Here is a 23,903-nt window from a genome sequence, read left to right as displayed (position 1 = left end):
TATAAGAGTTTATAGCACTTACAAAAAGAACACACTTATTTAACTACAGTAACTGTGTAATATTCTTATTTTCAATATAAGTGCATTATACTTTAGAAAGAAAAATAAACCCTACTATCATAGCACTTCACTTTGGTGTCCTGGCCAACAAGTTCCACAGGTTAATCGTACATTACTACATAATTCAGAGTTTACTTTCATCAGTTTCTCATTTGTCATGTTTCAATTTCACTGAAAGCGTCCATGTACTTATGAGTAAGCAGGCGGGCCCAATTTCCCTTCTATATATTGTTCACTTTTTATTCCTCTTTTTTGTCCCCTTTTAGCTCACCATGCTCTAAACCAGCGTGGGGAAGCTTTTTTCTATCAGGGGCCGCTGATAAAAATCAGTCGTGGGCCAGTCGTGGGGGAAGGGGTGTGTGTGCAGAGGCTCATGGCTCCCCCCCCCCAGTGGGGCGAGCCAGCACTCATGGCTCAGAAATGAGGGGTTCAGGATGTGAGAAGGGGCTCCAGGCTGGGGTGCGGGAGGGGTTGAGGATTCCAGCTGGGGGTGAGGCCTCGGAGTGGGGCTGGGTATGAGGGGTTTGGGGTGCAGGAGAGGACTCTGGGCTAGAGCTAAGGGAATTGGAGCGTGGGATGGGGTTCCGATCTGGGGCAGGGGGTTCAGGGTGCGGGCTCCGGCCAGGCGGCGCTTACCTCAGGTGGCTCCCTGTCAGCGGTGCAGCAGGGCTAACGCAGGCTCGCTGCCTGCCCTGGCTCCGCACTGCTCCCAGAAGCAGTCGCCATGTCCGACCCCTAGGCGGAAGGGCCAGATGGCTCTGTGCGGTGCCGCCCCTGCAGGTCCCATTGTCCGGGAAACACAGCCAATGGGAGCTGCAGAGCCGGCACTGGCGCACAGAGCTTCCCTGATCACTCCTCCGCCTAGAAGCCACAGGGTCATGCCGGTCGCTTCCAGGAGCTGCACGGAGCCAACTGGACTTTTAACGGCCTAACAACCCCCGCTTTCCCCCGCACTGAGGTGAGCCAGCACTCGCGGCTCCAGCCCCACAGGGGGCGCCGAGACTTAGGGCTTCCAACCCATGGCACGGAGACTAGCCACAGGCTGGATTAAATGGGCTTGATCTGGCACGCAGGCTGTAGGTTCCCCACCCCTGGTCCTTCTTCAGAAGGAAGCATTTCAGTGTATTTAGTTGCTTTTTTCCCTGGACCTCTTCTACTTCTGCTAGATTTTTTTAAATAGAATTAACAGAACTCAATACAGTACTCCAAGTGAGCATATACAAATGATTCATGCAATGGCTTTATAAAATATTTTCAGTATTACCGTCTATCCCATTCCTTATGCCTCCTAACATTTTGTTCGCTTTTATGGCCCCTTGTGCACAATTAGCAGAGGTTTTCATTTACCAGTCCTCAATGATTCCAAGTAGTCATTTGTTTTTCAAAGCATATTTAGAATTAACCAAGTAAAAGTAATTCAAATCATCTCCTCCAATGTGCAGTACTTTGGGTTTGTCAACAATTAATGTAATCAGCCCTACTAGGCCCATTCACGTAGCTTAGTCAGGTCTTTCTGAAGTTCCTGAGCCTTCTCTAGAATTGACAAAACATAATAATTTAGTTTAAAGGAAAAAAATCCTCATTTGCATGCTCTTTACCTGCTTGGTGCTGTACTCGGAAGCTACTGGACTGGAGCACTAGATACCTGCACATAATCCAGGGATTTGAGTCCTTCCGAAAGTTTAGCCACCACAAGGGCAAGTTGTCTGTGACCAGTGGTAAGGGACTATTCAGCAGATAATACCTGAGGAAATCTACTGCCCACTTGATAGCCAGAGCTTCCTTTTGATATATAATTGAATATGTTCTTTCCCTGGGGAACAACTTCCTGCTTAAAATATAGGATTGGGTGCTATTCTCCCTCAAAGTCCTGGACAGCACCACTGAAAGACTGATGTCAGATGCATCTGTATACAGAATAAACTGCCGGGTGAAGTTGGTGAGTACAGGCATCAAGCCCAGCCATGCCATCAGGTTATTATAAAAGCATCATCACACTGGTAATCTCAAAGGACACTGTTGGTACCTGTCTTTTAGCACATCCATTAGGGGAGCTGTGATCAATGCAAAGTTGAGGATGAACTGGCATAAAGTCCCACCAGGCCTAGGAAGCAACATATGTGTCTCTTAGTCCAAGGCATGGGGCATGAGTTCAGCTTGTGGATACTAACAGGTTTCACAAAGCTTATTCCTACCCCCTATCCCATAAGTCGTTTCTGCCATGGCCAACTTACACTTTGCAGGGTTAGCTGTGAGACCAAGCCTCCTGTAGGGATGTCAGTACTGCCCGTAGGTGGCGTATGTGGTCTGCCCCCATATAGCTATATATGACAATGTTGCCAAAGTAAGCCTCAGCATATTGCTGGTGGGATCTAAGGATTCCATTCAAAGGCACTGGACAGTCGCTGTCACTCCTTGCAGAGCGAACAACATAGTTTTAAAATGGAAATAGCCAAATGGGAACAGGAGGGGTGTGGTCTTCTACTGAGAAGATGGAGACTGGAAATCAGTCAGCAGCCCTTTGTAAGGTCAATCATAGTGAGATACTGCACTGGGCCCAACCACTCAGAGTTCATCCACCCTTGGCACTGGAGAGGCATCAAACTTTGTGATGGACTTGAGCTTGTGAACATCCCTACAAAAAAGGACCATGCCATCTACTTTCGGGTTCAGGACTATAGGGCTTCTCCAGACGCTCTTAGACTCCTCAATGACCCCCATCCTCAGCACTGCCTGCACCGCTTCACGTATTGTGTCCCACACATCCTTTTTGGTAAAGGTCAGAGAATTCTTCCTAACGAGTTGCCATTGTGCTCTTTCCAGATGACGTTGTATCATGTGTGTGCTTCACAAACTTGTGAAGAATATCTGAGCAAAGTCTCTGATTACTGGCATCAAACAGGATCTTCTGATTTGGCAAAGCCACTACCAGCAGTACGCTTAAACACCACCCAAGGATGTTCCCCCTTGGAGTACATCTCAGCTCTAAAGCACTGCCGATGCATCTCTTTGCTGATGCCAAGCTAATCTAAAATAGCGGTCTTCACATGATTAAAGGTCACTGAGAGGCCAGCACCTCCTTCTCAAAATGGTGACGAGTGCTTCCAGATCATCATGTGGGCCCATCTTAGTTAACTTCACCGACATGGGTGGCAGAGGTCCCTCTGGTGAACTGGTCCCTATGAGGCCTCCCTCGGATGTTCTTGCTGCTGGGAAATAATCTCTTTCAACAGCTGCTGCTGCTGCTGCACTGCTTGGGCCTGTTTCTGGATTGTCCACTACTACAACATTTACTGCTGGAATTGCTGCTGCTGGTTGGCCTGCTGTTGTTGCCACTCCCACCATCCACTTACGCCAGTGTTCAGGGTTCATCTTGTCTGAAATACATATCAGCTGAGGCCACCTCTCGAGGGGCTGGTGAGGAACCTGTTTCTGCTTCATTGCCTTTTAATAGGCATAGAGCTTCATAGCTGTATCCTCCACCAATTGTGCTCAACTGGCCCTGGCGTTAGTGTCTGAATCTTTTGCCCCTGGGTCCCTTATGGTAGCCCCCGCTACTGGGCAATCTTACAGTTCTTGGCAGCAGTTCAGGTCACTTTCAGGTCTCTTCAGAGCCCAATTTAAAATTGCAAAAAGGCTACTATTCTGGGGTGTATTAATAGGAATGTCGTATGTAAGACACAGGTGGTAACTGTCCCACTCTACTTGGCACTAGTGAGTGCCAACTGCGTGCCACACTTTAGTAAACTTCAGAGTCCAGACGAGAACAACAAAAATGATCAAAAGTTTAGAAAGCCTCACCTCTGAAGAAAAGTTAAAAAAACTGGGCTTGAGAAAAGAAGACTGAGGGGAACCTGGTCTTTATATACGTTAATGGCTCCTATGAAGAGGACAGTGATTAATTATTTTCCATGTCCACTGAACGTCAGACAAGTAATGGGCTTAAGCTGCACCAAAGGACATTTTGGATAGATATTTGGAAAAACTTTCTAACTGTAAGGGAGGTTGTAGAATACCCAATATTGGAGAATTTTAAGAACAGGCTAGACAACCAATTCTCAGGGATGGTCTAGGTTTACTTGGTCCTGCCTCATTGCAGGGGGCTGAATCTGATGACCTCTGAAGGTCCTTTCCAGATCTACATTTCTACAATTCTATGATCTTTAACAAGACCCTATGTTGTCCTAAAGCATCCAGAAAATGCTCTTGATTAATAACTACAGCTATTTACATCAAATGGGACTACTCACATGAATAAAGACTGCTTTTAGGAGTAAGAGTTGCAGGATCAGGCCTTATGTTTGCAAATAAATGCTCGTGCAGACCTGTTGGCAAATCTTGTTATCTAAACATCAACATGAATTCCACTCTGGAATTCAAACTAAGGACTTGTGAAATGCTAGAAGAATCCATTCTGGCAGTTGCAGTTCACAAAGCATATTTTCACCTTCAGGCATTTTGGTATAAACATTTGGTTCATATTCTGTATGTCTGAAACATTTAATGGCTTGCACATAAGACATATCACTAAAAAGAATATAGATTCAGAATGAATAGTTTAAAAAAGGAAAACAAATTCCATGGAGGCCTATGACTGAATCCACCTCATCAATCTACAGCTTGTAATTTCAACGTGGACTTTTAATTTGTATTTTACTTCAACTAATCACTATCAAAACTTTATTTTTACAGTGTTGTAGCAAGCAAGTTTAATAAACTACATTTTATCTAAGAAATGTAAGTAGAATATTGTTTTTAGCTAACAGCAGCAGCCTACAATTATATCATATAAGACTGTTATTGTGTCACATATCAAACTAAGCAGCACAGGGGCTGGTCAGTAATAGGATGAGCTGTAGGAAACTGTACAGGTAACTCAATAAATGGTACTCTTCCTTTCCAGACAAAGCTGAACTAATGCTGTTGTATAGCAAAAGGGAGGAATTTACTGTGGGAGATGCTATTTCAGGTAGCATCTCCTCTTCTACTCTCTCAGACTTCCCATGCCACTTTGTACATTAGATGCATTAACCACTGTATTCTGGACAAACCCAATGTTTAAAGTGTGGATATGTACTCCAAAAATACAAGTCCATACAAAAGTGATTAGAAATGGCTTCCTGCAGTTTCCCTAGTTGCCTCTCAATGATTCTACATCAAATTTGCTCAGTTTACAAGTAAAGAGGGATAAACACAATTGTGTTCATTCTGATGTGCTTATCACCAACAGTAATCAAGATTCTGAACATTGAAACCTTCTTATTGTGCTGATAATGAACAAGCCACAGAATGGTCCCTTGAAATGTGCATTAACTACTTATGCTAAGCAATCTGTTCCACCTTGTATTTAGCTGTGACACTCTGAGTATGTTTACCAGACTTGAAGATCTCTGTGTAAGCTCAAAAGCTTGTCCCTCTCATCAACAGAAGCTGATTCAAGAAGAGATATTACCTCACCCATCTTGTCTCTCTAATATGCCAGAGAAGAATCTCATTCACTCTCCCATAGCTATGTTCACTCTATTTGGCAGAATAATTGTGTATTACCGACGCAGCCAGTCCATGGAGCAACAAGGGGGACAGAGTGTGGGAAGAACTGGATAAAGGCAGACACTATACGTCCATGCCTTGGATCCCAGTTCCTGGAGCGGAGTCTGGTTACATCAGAATTTCAGATTTCATTTAAAAGAAAGTATAGGCTTCATGAGATCAAAGAAAATCTTGAAGACACAACCCAAGTACAAGCAATGCAAAGAATTCTGCCTTACTCTGCAGACAGCCTGAAAGAATAGTTTTGTGGTGTGAAATACCCAGTGCATCTCAATGAGTTGTAATTCCAAAATCCACTGTTGTTGGAGGTTCCACCAATGTATCAACCCAACAGAGGACCCTGTGCATGGCAGAAGGAGAAGAGTACAGTGGTCACAGTCCATCCACCCAAGCAGATACATGGATATAGAGGGCCCTCTCTGCTGCCAATACTGCCTCTTTGCAAGGAGTTGGGAAACCTGCTCCTAAATCTCCTGCTCCCAGTGGGAGAGTTTCCCTGCTGTTGCTAAAAGGAAACAGAAAAGGGCCTCATGCCACTGCCTCTCTGGAAGAGGAGACAGACTTCCCACTGCTATCATTCCAAGTGTGGGGTACGAGCTCAGGATTTGAGCCACAGCAACTGTCACAGAGAACACCTTGTCATGGTGTGCTTCGGGTCACAGATTGACTTAATCCAGGCCCAAGTACAGAGCCAGAAACTTCTCCATTATAACCTGATTCTTCCAGTGATTTGCTGTATCACCTTGGGTAAGTCACTTAACGAATTCACTCTCTCTCTTTCCCTCTCTGTGAACTGGAAATTAACGTTGACCTACTTCACAGAGGTGACAGAGGATTGTTTAGTGTTTATACCGCACATACAACATGTACATTTCTTAATATTTTTATCTTTAAAAGAGAAATGGAAAGACAACAGTGAAATTGTCAATGAAAATTATTTTTTCCAAAGTTATAAATAAGAACTTTTCACTTAAAGAAAGCCCACACACTTATTAAGGAATGCCACTTCCTCACACTTATAGATAAGTTATGTCCTAATATTCATTTTGTTTCCCTAGACTCGTATGATCATTTTTTCAACATTATCAGATAGGAATATAGTCATTTGGGCTTGATCCAAAGTTCGGTGAAAAGAATGGGAAAGTGAAGTGAATGTTTCCATTGACTTCCGGGGGTGGGGAAGGGTCAGGCCCCTCATTCAGTTACATCTGGAAACAGTGCGCCTACAAAATAAGCAGTATTCCATGTTTTCAGTTTTTACCGATTTTCATTGATAAATTACTTGTTCTTTTATTAAAGTTCAGTTTTTACTGATTTACACCCCTTTAACAATCCACTCAGTATTTTTTCAGGTACTTATTTTTGTTAACCACTAAAGCTTCACGTGACTGTTGTATTCTGCAGCTCTGAGATTAAAGCAATTCCACAGTGTAAAACACAGAACACACACACACGATGGAGGTCAGAAAATCAAACAATGTTAATATTGTGCTGTGACTGGCTCACAAGGAGACACTGCCCGCCTATTTCTTTGTGTCACTTTAGTGTGGCACTGAATTTAAACGATCAATCCTCCACAGATAAAGATAGTTAATGACCCTTATCCACCCGGTTACCTCCTGTAGTGCTAATCTCCTTACGGGTTTGGATGGACCAGCCTGGGTTCTTCTGGATCCCCACACAGCCATTCCCCCCTTTCTGTGGCTGGCTCCAGACTACCTCCAAAATGGCTTTTCCTCCTTCCTAGGCTCCCAGGGGAGGGCATCTCACTCCAGGAGCTTTCACCAGTGCTTTAATGAAAGAGAGGACACAGCATGATTGTGTCAATGAATTTGTGCATGCTCTTTGTTTTACCAGACCACCACTGTTAATAGCAGAGGAGCCTATTAGTGACTTTGTGAGACATTACTACAGCAGAAAAACCTTTCCTAATGCAGATAAACTCACTTGTAAATATCTGAAAGAAAATGACAACATGTTTGAGATGATGACATGTTTGAGATATACCAACTATCTTGGCAAAATGTAACCACAACTAACACAGATTCTGTTTCCTAGATGGCTAAATTTGCACAGGAGATTAAACTCAATCATAAACTGGAACTGCTACGTATTACCTGTCCTGCTCATCTGATTAACACTGCACTGTCAGCAGCTACTGCTACAGAAGAAATGAAAGACATGAAATCTTGCATCACTGGATTCAGGGCTGTCTTCAAGCATGCAAACAAGTTCATAGAACCATAGAATATCAGGGCTGGAAGGGACATCAGGAGGTCATCTAGTCCAATCCCCTGCTCAAAGCAGGACCAATCCCCAACTAAATCATCCCAGCCAGGGCTTTGGCAAGCCTGACCTTAAAAATATCTAAGGAAGGATATTCCACCACTTCCCTAGGTAACGCATTCCAGTGTTTCACCACCCTCTTAGTGAAAAAGTTTTGCCTAATGTCCAACCTAAACTTCCCCCACTGCAACTTGAGACCATTACTCCTTGTTCTGTCCTCTGCTACCACTGAGAACAGTCTAGATCCATCCTCTTTGGAACCCCCTTTCAGGTAGTTGAAAGCAGCTATCAGCTATCAAATCCCCCCTCATTCTTCTCTTCCGCAGTTCCGCAGTAAACAATCCCAGTTCCCTCAACCTCTCCTCATAAGTCATGTGTTCCAGTCCCCTAATCATTGTTGTTGCCCTCCGCTGGACTCTTTCCAATTTTTCCACATCCTTCTTGTAGTGTGGGGCCCAAAATTGGACACACTACTCCAGATGAGGCCTCACCAATGTTGAATAGAGGGGAACGATCACATCCCTCGATCTGCTGGCAATGCCCCTACATATACATCCCAAAATGCCATTGGCCTTCTTGGCAACAAGGGCACACTGTTGACTCATATCCAGCTTCTCGTCCACTGTAACCCCTACGTCCTTTTCTGCAGAACTACTGCCGAGCCATTCGGTCCCTAGCCTGTAGCGGTGCATGGGATTCTTCCGTCCTAAGTGCAGGACTCTGTGCTTGTCCTTGTTGAACCTCATCAGATTTCTTTTGGCCCAATCCTCTAATTTGTCTAGGGCACTCTGTATCCTATCCCTACCCTCCAGCATATCTACCTCTCCTCCCAGTTTAGTGTCATCTGCAAACTTGCTGAGGGTGCAATCCAGACCATCCTCCAGATCATTAATGAAGATATTGAACAAAACCGGCCCCAGGACTGACCCTTGGGGCACTCCGCTTGATACCAGCTGCCAACTAGACATGGAGCCATTGATCACTACCCGTTGAGCCCGACAATCTAGCCAACTTTCTATCCACCTTATAGTCCATTCATCCAGCCCATACTTCTTTAACTTGCTGGCAAGAATACTGTGGGAGACCGTGTCAAAAGCTTTGCTAAAGTCAAGGAACAAAACGTCCACCGCTTTCCCGTCATCCACAGAGCCAGTTATCCCATCATAGAAGGCAATTGGATTAGATAGGCATGACTTGCCCTTGCTGTATCCATGCTGACTGTTCCCGATCACTTTCCTCTCCTCTAAGTGCTTCAGAATTGATTCCTTGAGGACCTGCTCCGTGATTTTTCCAGGGACTGAGGTGGGGCTGACTGGCCTGTAGTTCCCAGGATCCTCCTTCTTCTCTTTTTTAAAGATGGGCAGTACATTATCTTTTTTCCAGTCGTCCGGGACCTCCCCTGATCACCATGAGTTTTCAAAGATAATGGCCAATGGCTCCGCAATCACATCCATCAACTCCTTTAGCACTCTCGGATGCAGCGCATCCGGCCCCATGGACTTGTGCTCGTCCAGCTTTTCTAAATAGTCCCGAACCACTTCTTTCTCCACACAGGACTGGTCACCTCCTCCTCATGCTGAGCTGCCCAGTGCAGTAGTCTGGGAGCTGACCTTGTTCATGAAGACAGAGGCAAAAAAAAGCATTGAGTACATTAGCTTTTTCCACATCCTCTGTCACTAGGTTGCCTCCCTCTTTCAGTAAGGGGCCCACACATTCCTTGACTTTCTTCTGGTTGCTAACATACGTGAAGAAACCCTTCTTGTTACTCTTAACTTCTCTTGCTAGCTGCAACTCCAAGTGTGATTTGGCCTTCCTGATTTCACTCCTGCATGCCCGAGCAATATTTTTATACTCTTCCCTGGTCATTTGTCCAATCTTCCACTTCTTGTAAGCTTCTTTTTTGTGTTTAAGATCAGCAAGGATTTCACTGTTAAGTCAAGCTGGTCGCCTGCCATATTTACTGTTCTTTCTACACATCGGGATGGTTTGTCCCTGTAACCTCAATAAGGATTCTTTAAAATACAGCCAGCTCTCCTGGACTCCTTTCCCCCTCATGTTACTCTCCCACGGGATCCTGCCCATCAGTTCCCTGAGGTACTCAATCAGTCTGCTTTTCTGAAGTCCAGGGTCCGTATTCTGCTGCTCTCCTTTCTTCCTTGTGTCAGGATCCTGAACTCGACCATCTCAAGGTCACTGCCTGCCAGGTTCCCATCCACTTTTGCTTCCCCTACTAATTCTTCCCGGTTTGTGAGCAGCAGGTCAAGAAGAGCTCTTCCCCAAGTTGGGTCCTCCAGCACTTGCACCAGGAAATTGTCCCCTACTCTTTCCAAAAAACTTCCTGGATTGTCTGTGCACCGCTGTATTGATCTCCCGGCAGATATCATGGTGATTGAAGTCTCCCATGAGAACCAGGGCCTGCGATCTAGTAACTTTTGTGAGCTGCCAGAAGAAAGCCTGATCCACCTGGTCCGGTGGTCTATATCACCCTTGTTGCTCACACTTCTAAACTTAATCCAGAGATTCTGAGGTTTTTCTGCAGTTTCATACCGGAGCTCTGAGCAGTCATACTGCTCTCTTACATACAATGCAACTCCCCCACCTTTTTTGCCCTGCCTGTCCTTCCTGAACAGTTTATATCCATCCATGACAGTACTCCAGTCATGTGAGTTATCCCACCAAGTCTCTGTTATTCCAATCACATCATAATTCCTTGACTGTGCCAGGACTTCCAGTTCTCCCTGCTTGTTTCCCAGGCTTCTTGCATTTGTGTATAGGCACTTGAGATAACTCACTGATCGTCCCTCTTTCTCAGTATGAGGCAGAAGCCCTGCCCTCTCGCGCGCTCCTGCTCATGCTTCCTCCCGGTATCCCACTTACCTCAGGGCTTTGGTCTCCTTCCCCCGGTGAACCTAGTTTAAAGCCCTCCTCACTAGGTTAGCTGCCTGCTTGCGAAGACGCTCTTCCCTCTCTTCATTAGGTGGAGCCCATCTCTGCCTAGCACTTCTCCTTCTTGGAACACCATCCCATGGGCAAGGAATCCAAAGCCTTCTCTCCGACACCACCTGCATAGCCATTCGTTGACTTCCACAATTCAACGGTCTCTACCCAGGCCTTTTCCTTCCACGGGGAGGATGGAGGAAAGACCTCTTGCGCCTCAAACTCCTTTATCCTTCTTCCCAGAGCCACGTAGTCTGCAGTGATCCGCTCATGGTCATTCTTGGCAGTATCATTGGTGCCCACGTGGAAAGGTAGGAAGGGGTAGCGATCCGAGGGCTTGATGAGTCTCGGCAGTCTCTCCGTCACATCATGAATCCTAGCTCCTTGAAATTGAAGGCTTTGTTTTACACAGTGCATGCAGAGCTAACTACTGATAACCTACCCATTGTGCCACATCAGTGGATGAACTTATATTTCGCTGCCTGTCGTGCAGATAACAGGTGGACTGTGCTAATGCATCTCCTAGATCATCCTCAGTTTGTTGGTTCTAAAAGGAGAAACTCTGAAGAGACTGGCAAATAACTAAAATGACCGCCAGATTCTACACACCATTGTTGAAAACCTAGAATCACTGCGTGACACACAGAAAACACTGGAGTTCTCTCCAACTACTGCCAACACGTTTGCCAATACAGATGTTTACTGGATCCTGATAACCAAAATATCAGCTGAACTGAGCATAAACATTGCAGGAGAAACATATGGCAAAAAAACCCCAAAAACAGTTGTTTCTGGAAATCCTTCCCACCCCAGAACACGAGAGAACCAAAAAAAAAAAAAAAGAGTTCAAAACCTTCTACACAACTCTCAGTGAGAAACAGGAGACAACCATGTCCCATAATCAGAATCCAAAAGTATTTGGTGCCAAAGATTCTTTTTGGAAAGTCATCCAGATGTTGCATCCCTTCCTCAAGGTGAATTTTGCAGCAGACTATGACCGTTATGCCAGAGTGTTTCAACCATTTGCCACTAAAGATGAAATTTCAAATCTGAACGGGGAATTTAATAATTATATGAACTTGCCTAACCCAGACAATGCAAAACTGGATGTGCTGGCTTTTTGAAACAGTCATCAAGACACCCTTCCCAACTCCAGCCAAGTGGTACAGCAAGCTCTGAGTGTACCCCCCAGATCTTTTGATTCAGCGCACATACTTTCAAAGTCAGACTACCTCCAAGACAGCAAGAGGCTCAACATGAGTGAGGATATTTTGAAGAAAATTATGCGAGCATACGCAAACCAGGATTTCTGGGAAAAACTGCTAGCTCTGAGAGAGACAAAACAGACTTTTGCACATTATAAAAAGGTTTCAATTAAACTGTAGTAAAATGTGTACATTACAAAAAGTTTGTTTTTCTTTTTTTCCCCCCTGATTTTTCCCCAATTTCTAACTTTTAACCCAATTTCAATGTCTGGAAAATAAACACTGAACAATTCCCAGATTTTTTTAAAATAAAAACTGAAAATGTGAAACACTAAAAATAAGTTAGCTCGCTGAATTATTTTTTCCAGTCCTATATACTACTGCCATTTTATGCCAAATGTGTATATTCCATATTAACACCATCTACACGTAAAATACACAAAAAGAAAAGGAGTACTTGTGGCACCTTAGAGACTAACCAATTTATTTGAGCATAAGCTTTCGTGAGCTACAGCTCACTTCATTGGATGCTGTAGCTCACGAAAGCTGATGCTCGAATAAATTGGTTAGTCTCTAAGGTGCCACAAGTACTCCTTTTCTTTTTGCGAATACAGACGAACACGGCTGCTACTCTGAAACCTGTAAAATACACAGTATTCCTACTGAAATGTTGTCCCACATTGACAGATTTGCACAACAACCAGGAAGTCTACACTGCAATGTACAAGGACTAATCAACTCTTCAAAAAAAATACATAGCATCGTATAGAGTATTTTTTTTTAAAAAATACATCAGCATAATCCAGCATGCCATGTAACTATTTATCTAAAATGGTCTTTTGAAAGTTGTACTTTAATCCATGTCTTAAAATTATTATAAACACAAATTTAGTCAACTTTTCATTTTTAAAATATTGTTTGGAAGACACAGTATGTGGAACATTACCCAAATTACATTTTTTGCCAGCATCTTCTAAAATATCCTTTCCAGTTCAAGCCATCTTTGACACCCCCCAAAGTTATCTCTGCAGATAACTTGATATCCCAGATTCCCAACCAATATAATTTCAAACTTCCAAGAGGATAAACCCTTTAAAAGTATGTATTTTAAATTAGACTACTATCTTAACATCAACTGTAATATACTACCAATGCTTCTTTAATATTCAAAAAGTGAACAGTAGGGATTTTTAAAATACCAAAAGTAGCATTTAAAATACTACTTACGACCCCAAATAAGTAACAGAAAGTGATATAGACACATAGATGTCAGTACAGAGAGATTTTAGAAGATTACAAATACTTAGATTTTAAAACATAAAATGTAACAAAAATCATTTTCTCTTTTACTTACCTGCCAAGGCCCAAGTACAGGACAAACATGGAATTCTGACACAGCTGATGGCATCATAATCACCTAACTCATTCCCTGCACTAGGAGAAAACTACAGAACTTGATGAACATGAACTCTTACTTCAACTGAATTAATATCAGATTATTAATAGCAACATCTTTATTTGACACAGGTGCCTTGAAGTGATTCTTTCTGTGTTAACACTCTCCCCTTCCCTGATTAGGTTTTTGGAGACAGGGAAACTGCCTTTCTCTTATCAGAAAAGTGTTCAGCCATTTAGATAGGCTTACACTAGTAGAAAGACTTTTTTTCAATTAGTTCTTTTTGAAAGGATGGATTACATTAATGTATATTATGTCTGTCTAGGCAGGCGCCAATCTTCACTACAAAGACAACCAGGTTGGAGACTTCAGTTACAATATTACTTCATTCCGTCATGTAAATGGTATCTTAACCAAGCTCCTGAAGTATACTAAAGCCTTCAAATGTCCTTTCTTTAACCTGAGGGACAAAGGGCAGGCAACTGTGTTGTACTTGGGTCCCAGGAGACAGTTGTACTTTTAGTGTATGGTAGATGATCAGGAATGAAATGAATTTAAAACACTGAAGTAATTTACTAGCTCTTTATCTTTACTGACAGTACAAGATCTAGTCTTTTCAAAAGAAAGTAATTTTTTAAATTACTACTTCCATTCTTCATCATACCAAGAATATATATATTTAAAAGGTTTGTTTTATAATGTAGAAAATGCTATCTTACATGTACTGGCCGGTTTGGAGCTCGAAATCTCCCCAATGAAGATTGGCTCATCATCATCATCATCATCCTCCTCAACTTCTTTCACTCTCTTTTGCCATGGTTCTAGCTCCTCTTCCTCACATTCCATAAACAGTTCTGCCATTTTGGTACTAGATAATAAAAAATAATCACACAAGTGTGTCATGGAAAGTGGGCGGGTGCAGGGAGGAGGGAAGTGGCCAAATAACCCACACCTTTCAATAATAAAATTATTGTGTTTGATGCAAACATGACCACAGAACACTCTTCCGAGTTGTAGCCTTCATACAGAATTAGTCCCCAAATAAGCTCAGTTCAAATTCTTACTTATTGTTAACATTTCTGCAAATTATGAGGCGTCTGATCTTGCTTCCATTGATATCAGTGGAGTCTGTAGTATTGGGCACCAGGTACTTAAATACTTTAGGGAAGACCTATTAAAACCCACCTCTGCTCATTCTCCTTGCTTTATCATTCCCTCTGCATCCTCCTCCACTCTTGCAATCATTTTATTCTTTTTATTCCCACACACTTTGCAACATCCAGAACTGAATCCCTCTTTCTATTGTGCCAGAAGTCCAAAAGCTCCTTCAAATTCCTCCTTCAAACCAACTTTTGTTTTGTTTCCTACTACTGACACCCAGTTACAGGGTCAAATCTACACTAGAGCTCTCACTATTGCTTGAAAAGATGCCCTTTGCATTATCATCCCCTTCCTTTAGACTTGCTCTAAGAAAGGCACCATTGTTTTCACCACAGCATCTTGCCATATCTACTTGTGGAGATTTCCCAATGGCAGTGCACCAATTGGAAATAAAGCAAAAGCTCAGTGCAGACCCAGCCATGTTGTCCATTCCTCACTTCTCACCCTAGTACAGCCTCTACTAGAATATGAGAATTCATATGATTTCTCTGTGTATTTTGTCTTGCACTATTTTTGTTTGTTTTAACCCTTTTTTGTCATTTTCTTATCCACTTCTTTTCTCTAGCCTCATGATCTAAGTTAGAGACTGTCAACTCTTTAGGGAAGGGACCATTGTGTTAATTTCTGTAATGTGCCACCTGAGGCAAACAGACTTACAATTTGTTCAGCCCTGACCTACACTTTATACTTAAAAGAATTATGAAATATTTTAAGACAGGAATACAGTCTTTAATGCATGAAAACATCATTGAGAAACAGACCAAATAACCGCTCAACTGAACAAGTTAAAACAAGCTTTTTTTTACCACTCAACTTTAAATCTGAATTGTGCCTGTATCTTATTCTTTCTCCACCACAGCTCCATCTCTTTAGTGCCATGCTAGTACAGGTCTAAATTTACTGACACAGAGAAAGACCTTCCTTATTTTAAAGGCTCCTGATTCTTATTGAAGTTTAAATAAGTTCTGCATAAAGAATTCAAAACTATCCTAGAAACAAATGTTTCACATGCTGCGTCAACTATCTGGCAGCATCAACCAGAGCGGAGGGAAAAAAAAACCCAAACACATTTGATGTGTTAAACGCAATCCGTAGCTGCCCAAATCACTACATGCAGCAATAAGAGGTAGCCACAATATAGGTGCTTATGGCACTCTGATCTTGAGGCCCATTATATGCTAGCTATGGCTTAGCCTGCACTAAGCTACAACAGCTGGCAATGTTTCCCAAAGGGGCCTTTATGCCAGCATGGGATTGCCACAGCACAGAAGTACCATCCCCAGCCAATCTCGGGTGCCACAAGTACTCCTTTTCTTTTTGCGAATACAGACTAACACGGCTGTTACTCTGAAACTTGGATGGTGAAGTAATTTATGCCTCAGAGCTGAATTATTCCCCCACAACAGGAATCCTCAGCATAGCAGTTATGTCAGTTTTGTTCTCCCCCACTTATGCTGCAGAATGCACAAAAGGGCCAAAGATCATGCACTCAGCATATAGTCATCTTTCCCAAGTATTAAGCTTAGTATATTATAGTAACTTAAATTGAGATGGGGAAGTGATGTTAATAAATGGGAATTTAACCAATACGAAGTATACTGAATGCTACTGTGATTAAATGTATGCATTTTATTTGAAAAGCACAATGTAACTTCCTCCAAGCTTTCATCACATAATCGGAGTAAAGCTTGAATCTTCTGAGGAATTTCAAGAATACTGGTTAATTAAAAACTGGTTAAAGAAAGAATTCACTTTCTGGGCCTCATTAATTTTTGGGCCCTTCTATTCTGAAAATTACATCCTGCAGAAAGTAAAACCATGAGTTAATGGAGAGAATTTGGGAGCTCCTAGGCTTATAATTTTTTTATATATATCAAAAATTATCAGTCATCATAACTGATTTTTGTACATTATAGAAGCCAATGGAGAAATTTTTTTACATTGGCTATTTTCAGTCTCCAATATAGCATGTGTGTAAGACTTCCTAAATAGTATAGGAAAAAGATGTAAAACTGTTCTTCGGTCAAAAACATTCCTGCAATCTACTGGGGTCTAATATGGTGGATTGGGAATGGATTTGGATAGGCAAATAGTCTTTGCATTGTGCCAGAAAAAGATCTTCAACACAATAACAGTGACTTTGCCAGACTGGGACCTCTGTGAAACTGTTCAGTTGGTTCAGAAGCATCCACAATCAGGATCATTGAAATAGTAAGTTGTTGCTTTATCTGAAACCACAACCTGTGTCAAATTTGTCAGCCAGTTTAAGAAAACTAACTGAACAGCTTCACCACCAGATCACCTCATATAGCCAGTACAGGAGTTCCTTGAATTGTATAAGCAGCTTATTTAAGTACAGCGTCTTCAGCAAAGTATTCCACTGCTTTGACGAAGACCCTGCTTTGTGTGAAAGGAACCGTTGCTGTGAAGATTCTTTGCTTACTTAAATTATTCAGCTAGCTCAAAAGCTTCACCCCTGAACTAGCTGAATAGAGCACGTTGTAAAGTTTTGTCATATAATTTTTCTGAAAAAAGAAGTTTCTAAAAACCCTATTTAAAAATGTTCATGAACAGCCCATAATTTATTTGAAAATTTTCAACCAGCTCCACTGTTTCATTTTATACATTCACTTGTGAATGTCCGTTAATGGGAGTGATATCAGAATAAAGCTGATGTACAGGCTGCCCTACTACACTGAAAAATGTCTACAAGTTTATTGTTTTTTCCTGCTGCAGTACTGGGTTGACTTCAGTATCCATATTTGCTCCAGAAGCACTTCTGGATCAGTTTATGATCTCATGACCTCTGAGACTATCTCCACGCATTCAGCTGGTCAGATTTTGGTGACTGAAAATACACTTCTATCATGGTTGCACCATTGCCTCCTATAGTTCATGACACAGATCAATCACATGTGAAGGCATTTTGGTGGTCTCCTCATGATGTTTAATGGACTTAATTTTAATACCGAGTTCTCTATAAGGAGTATTTTAAACCAGAGCCCCAATATCAATGGCTTGATAGGACAGGATGATTCCTTATTCTTCAGTATAGAAACTGTGGTATGTAAGCACAAGTGATCAAGTGTCTAGATACACTCTCTTTATGTTGGCTATACTATATCTAATCTCCCTGTTGTCAAAAAATTCCATTTAGGATGTTTTAGACATATTTAGAGTCTGTTAATTTCCTTTACCCTTTGGACATAGTACAGCAATAGACCTGGTTTCGTTAGCTGATACTCTCCTAGGAACGAACAATGACCAGGCACTGAAGCCACTTTTTTTTTTTTTTTAAATCAGCCTTTATTAAAGTCAATCACGTGTTTGTGCACACAAACTGTGAAAAGAGCATGAGTTATTCTGACCGGTTCCTGAATAACAGATCCCAGAGGATGGTTTTGAGTACTCATTTTAGCTACTGCAAGACTATTCTTGTCAACCCTTTGTTTCAGCAAGTGAAAGAGAACGGAAAAGACACACATGGGCTGGAGTGCCACTGCTATGCAAATGACATAGCCATTTTACCCAGATTATCTGCCATATTTCGATCAGAGACATTGCATTTCCAGCGTTTGGCCAAGATTAAAACTTGAATGAGAGAGCTGCTTGAACCTTAATCTGAGTAAGAAGGTAGCGATATTAGAAATTTTGAAGGGGTGGTAGGAGAAGTATCTGGAGAATTCATCTGGGACGGCTTCTATATCTATTAATGAGGGAGTAAATCCACCCTTTATTAGAAAGGTTTGCTGTTTCATGTGCTTGTGAATCCCAGGCTACGTATACAATCTTAGGTGGTATTGTTGGCCAACAGCACTTTGAAACAAATGGACACACATGCCTAGCCATATGCAAATGTCAGACTCCGACTTCACCTCAGCTATCCTTGACTTTAGTCTGGCAGCCACAATTTACTGCAGTGCACTTTACTCTTGAAGACCATCTAGGAGCTTCAGGTAGTGCAGTTAACATTTGTTCAGCAAAGCTAACTGATGAAAAGATATTAGCCACACAGCATATTACATCAGATTTAAGAATTTTTTTATTTTTTTTAATAAATCACTTCTGGTCGCAATCCAAGTTGTTGACTTTGATGAGACTCTATATATTGGATGAAAAGTTACATTAACAGAAAGTTTAGGTTGCAGTCACGCTCAAAATTTAGAAAATGACAGTTTTAATATTGCCCAGACAGCCTTAATTCTGCCCCCTTAACATGTCTATACCATGACTGAATTAAGCACGGATCTTGTGGGAATAAAAATTGTATGCGATCATGTAATTCAAGACTGTACCATAATGCATATGCACTAAGTACAATTTTGATTTTGCGATGAGCAACTATAAATGTAGCACTTCCTAACTCTGAGTGCTTGTTTTTGCACCCAGAAGAGTGCCCTTCCAACAGCTTTTTTTAAGGCAAGTTCCCAAGGTAGGGTTTTTGGGGGGGAAAGCTGCTGGTGGTATTTGTTGGTATTTTTAAATAAAAGGTTTAAAAAAATTTAAAAGGCAAGGCATCTGCAAGATTGGTTTGCTTTCTTCTCTGTTAAGTTTCCCTTCTTCTTCAGTAAGAGGACCTCTTCCGAAATTCACTTCCTTTAATGGTGCAGAGGCAGAATTCACGAGCCTTTAAGGCAATGTGCACCACATCTCTTTTCTTAGGCTTCTATGAGGGCTAATATGGATATTCACTGAGTGGATATCGACCGCATTTTCGAGAATAACTATTATTTGACTTTTGTTTATAAAGCACTTTGTTGAATTTAAACTATACACATTTGCACCAGGAATGTGATTGAGAAATAAATATAGGCACAGTAACTCATTCTACAATAGGAGTACTTGTGGCACCTTGGAGACTAATAAATTTATTAGAGCACAAGCTTTCGTGAGCTACACCTCAGTTAATCGGATGCATCCGATGAAGTGAGCGGTAGCTCGCGAAAGCTTATGCTCTAATAAATTTGTTAGTCTCTAAGGTGCCACAAGTACTCCTTTTCTTTTTGCGGATACAGACTAACACGGCTGCTACTCTGAAACCTGTCATTCTACAATATAACTGTAGTAGAAACACATATGATAACAGAGAGTTATTTCCTAGTTATCAAAGATAAGCAGAGGGCCTGTATCATCCAGTTAAACAACACATGACCTCACTTATAAATTAACACCTCATGTTCAACACTCCATATCTACCTCTTTCAAACAGTTTCTTCCACCTTTTCTAGGAATATCCTTAAAAAAGAGGACTGATAAGTAAGGCTGTATGAAAGTTGTTGATTTTTTTTGGTTCAAAAGTTGCAGTCAGTTCAACTACCATAAAAAAAGTTCTAAAAAAATTTGGTAGCAGTGTGATGCCGGATGCCAGGTCACAAAGTTATTGAAACTTGCAGAAACAATACAAAATTGTAGTGTGTGTTAGAAGTTTACGTTTCCGCAGCAGAATTGCAATCTGAAATTTTCTTACAGCTTGACTAACAAGTAAGTCATCAACACAGCAGTCCAGGGTATTGTCATCTTTCAATGGCAAATGAATCAGATATCTTGTTGCATATGTGCCAAACATTTAATTTATCATAGTACTGCTAGCTCATTCAGAACACAAATAGTTTTGTAAAGTTTATGCTTTTTAAATAGGCTAAAGCAGATAACACATTGCATAAGCCTAGTGCAGAGGCGGGCAAACTACGGACGAGGAGCCACATCCGGCCCGCGGGACCATGCTGCCAAGCCCTTGAGCTCCCGGCCAGGAAGGCTAGCCCCCTCCTCCGCAGCCTCAGCTCGCCGTTGCGCCAGTGCTCTGAGCTGCAGGGTTGCAAGCTCCTGCCAGGCAGTGCAGCTGGCTCTGTCCAGGCTGTGCGGCTGCCAGTCCTGCTGCTCTGAGCAGCATGGTAAGGGGGCGGGGAGATTGGATAAGGGGCAGGGAGTCCCGGGGGGCAGTCAGGGGATGGGCAGCAGTTGGAGTGGGGGAGCAGGGGACAGTTGGATGGGGTGGAGGCTTGGGGGAGGGGGGGCGGGAGAACAGTCAGGGGATGAGGAACAGGGGGGCGGTCTGAGGTATTGATAGCGGACGGGGCAGTCAGGGGACAGGGAGGGGGATGGGGGGTCCTGGGAGGGGATGGTCAGGGGACAAGAAGCAGGGGGGGGTTGGATGACTCGGGGATTCTAAGGGGGGCAGTCAGGGGGTGAGAAGCGGGAGGGGGCGCATAGGGGGTTGGGGGGCAGGCTTTTTCGGAAGGCATAGCCTTCCCTACCCGGCCCTCCATACAGTTTCGGAACCCGATGTGGCCCTCAGGCCAAAAAGTTTGCCCACCCCTGCCTAGTGGTTTCTCTCAATGTTAACAGAACTATTACCCTTGATCCTAGAAACAGAGACTATATTTAAGCTAAGCCGTGTAGATAATAGGTTTTCAATCTGTGGGTTACGATAATGTGTGAGGGAGTCATGAACATGCTATACTTTCCACACTACCAAATGGGAAGTGGGATCCTGACAAAGCAAATGTTGAAAACTAAAAGCATCACCTATAATTAAATCCTATACATGACAGATCAGAATTGTGGAGTAAACTTCATTTTCTTAGAAACATGAAAGCGTTCAAAGTTTTAACTTTTAAAACAAGTTTCAAGTTTTCTTCATGGAATGACAAAACTTCTCGAAAGAAGAGGATTGCTGAAAAAAATTAAAAATAAGTATGAGCAGCTAGAAAAAAAAAAGCTTCTCCTTTCCTTTAAAGCAGATTCTGGCCAATACTGCTACATTTCTGAACAACAAAAACTAACAGTAGTCATGAATGTTCATTACAGCAGCCACAACTGCATCAACTTTTAGGGTATTACTCAACTGTAATCATCAGAACTGCTTGAGCCTGATGCAAGTCAAAAAATCAACTTCGTATCTTATTGAGCAAAATAAAGTGAAAACTAAGTTCATGATGGAATACGAGTTTTTGCTTCTCTGCATAGCTGTCATATCTCCATCTTAATACCATAGATGTACACTCAGCACAGATGTAATAGGCTTACTAAATATACATGTCCCCATCCTTACTGTGGAGTGTTATAATAATTTTGAGCGTTTACATACTTAAAAGAAACTAAAAAAATGAAAACAGCTGTTTAAGAAATAAGAAGTGGGCAAGAATACAACGGGAGAAGAGTGAAGAACTTTTGCAAAACAGTGTGTGTAAACTAAGGCTATAAAATGTCATCTTTGTTTTTGACATGACAAGCTACAAAAACGTAATAAGTTACTGAAATCCCTCAGCAATTTATAGTTGATATGTTACCACCCTCAGTGTGCTGCGGAAATTCCAACATGGATAGTTTCCATGGGCCTATAAATCTTAGTATTATTCTCTGATTCAGTTGTACAAAATCAGGAAGTAACTATCCTTGCAGAGAAGAGAATGGAGGCATCTATTTCATGATAGTAAAGCTTTTCAGATTGGCCTTGCTTGTTGGTCAATTTGTCAGCACAATAGTTAAATTATCTGTGTGATGTAATGAAACTGACTGTTAAACTTTAACAGTTGCCCTTTAAGAGTTCCTAAGAAGCAAAACTAGATTTTACATCACAAGCCCAAAGCTCAACCTAAATCATCCACCTGGCCACCACCACCTCACATCTGGTCCACACGACTTCAGTTAGCATGATTTAATGTTATATGGGCAATCTATTAGGGCAATGTCATGGTTTGCATGGTCTTGGTTTGTTTTAGAGGCTGTCAAACATTGGGTTAGTGATGAACATACTTAAAAGAAACTAAATGATAAAATTTAAGTTTGATGCAAATTAAAAAACAGAAATTAAGCACCGAGCCCAGCGGTAAAACTTCCCTTTAAAAAGCACCTTCCCGCCTCACTGTCATGAGGTGGTAAGTGCCTCCTAAAGAAGGGCAACGTTACCTTTGTAAACAAATTAGACGTTCTCACCCCGAGCTCAAATGGGTGTGAGGTGAGGCCAGGGCAGGGCGCAGAGATCCTGGGGAAGCAGCGTAGCTCCCTCTGGAACCGTTCTCTTTAACGTGGCCTCAACATTTCCCTCTGACACTCCGTGACCCCAGGTGTCTGAGACGAGGGCTGGGTTTGGCGTCGGGCACGAGAGGCTGTATGGGGACCAGAAGCCTGCTTGCACAGCTAGAACGGGGAGGGAGGATCAGTAACACCCATTCGCAACTATCCGGGAGCCACCAACAAAGCGCGGACGCGGCAGGCTGAGCCCGGCAAGCTCCCGTCCCCCGCTGTACGCGGAGACCAAGAGGCTCGCTAGAAAGCCTGCGAGTCCCAGAGCTCGCCGGTCCGAGGAAGGGGGGGGCGCCACAAGGCCACGCTCCGAGCCAAGATGGCGCCGGTCTCACAGGCGACAATCCCCCCGGTGGCCCACCCGCCGCTAAGCAGCAGCAACGCCCTCTGCACGGGAAGGCCCTGAGCAGGCCGTCCCTGCGCGGAGGGGACAGAAGGAGCGTGCCGGCTTACCGTGCTGCGCGTGTGAAGAGGCCGCGGCAGGCTCGCACACTCCCTCCCTGACTGACTGGGGGATGGGAGGGGGCGGCTCCGGCAGAGGATCCTCACATTGCCTTGCCGCGGCGCCCAACCTCAGCCTCCTGCTACTGCAGCCGCCGCTCCTGGAAAAGGAAGGGGGGGGGGGTGTTTGCTGAACCCGGCGCGCTGGCTGATGGGTAAAGTGCAGGTCAGCCCCACAGAAGCGCCTTCTTTCCGGCAGCCATCGGGGAGGGGGCGGGGCAGCGCGGGGGAGGCCCGCACAACGCGCGCAGCGCCATGTGCCTGGCCTCACACCCTGCGGCGGCACAGGGCAGGCCTTGCCTGTAGGCCGCACCCTCGGCGCTTCCTCGGCCGGGGGCTCCGCTGCAACACAGTACTCCTCCCCTCTCCCCAGCACCGGGCAGGAGCAAGCCCTCCCTCCATACTGTACTCATCCCAGCAACCCTGGAGACGTAGCCCGTGAGGGGGCTGGGCCACTGGTGCCCCACCGCCACCCATGGGCCACAGGCCCTCAGGGCCGGCCTTAGGCACATGCAGAATAATGTCATGGGTGCCCTGTGCAGCTCTGTGCTTCGTATGCCGCAGCACCAGCAGCCAGCCCTATCCCCCAGCTGGCCCCCATATGCGGTGTGCCCACTGCAAGGGGCAGGGATGTTCCGAGGGGGTGCGGGGCCCAGGTCAACTCCCTCCGTCCCTGCCCCGCCTCCTCCCGCCCTCATTTTCCACCCCTTCTCCCAAGCCCTTTCCCTCAGCAACAGAAGCGGCCCAGGGGATTAGCAGGGGCAGCCTGGCGCTAGAAGCAG

At 43.5% G+C, this 23,903-nt stretch overlaps 1 protein-coding gene across 12 annotated transcripts in view; it reads right to left on the bottom strand.

Annotated features, from left to right (window-relative positions):
* Nucleotides 1-23,289, bottom strand: part of ZNF280D (zinc finger protein 280D) — a 79,532-nt gene extending 56,243 nt beyond the window's left edge. For 3 of the 12 annotated variants that reach the window (XR_013347407.1, XM_077829265.1, XM_077829266.1), the window contains exons 1-3: nucleotides 23,074-23,289; nucleotides 22,504-22,734; nucleotides 14,154-14,302 (exon numbers count right to left, since the gene is read on the bottom strand). Coding sequence is in view for 10 of the 12 variants with exons in the window: in XM_077829265.1 (XP_077685391.1) it covers nucleotides 14,154-14,295 (142 nt within the window). In the remaining 2 variants the exon portion in view is untranslated. The remainder of the gene's footprint in view (nucleotides 1-14,153; nucleotides 14,303-22,503; nucleotides 22,735-23,073) is intronic. The other 9 variants (XR_013347408.1, XM_077829264.1, XM_077829267.1 and 6 more) reach the window with 5 other exon arrangements.
* Between the last annotated feature and the right edge of the window lie 614 nt (nucleotides 23,290-23,903).

This window comes from Eretmochelys imbricata, chromosome 10 (assembly GCF_965152235.1).
Source record: "Eretmochelys imbricata isolate rEreImb1 chromosome 10, rEreImb1.hap1, whole genome shotgun sequence".
NCBI lineage: Eukaryota > Metazoa > Chordata > Testudines > Cheloniidae > Eretmochelys > Eretmochelys imbricata.
The sequence above is the reverse complement of the archived record's forward strand: the minus strand, read 5'-3'. Positions and strand labels throughout refer to the sequence as shown.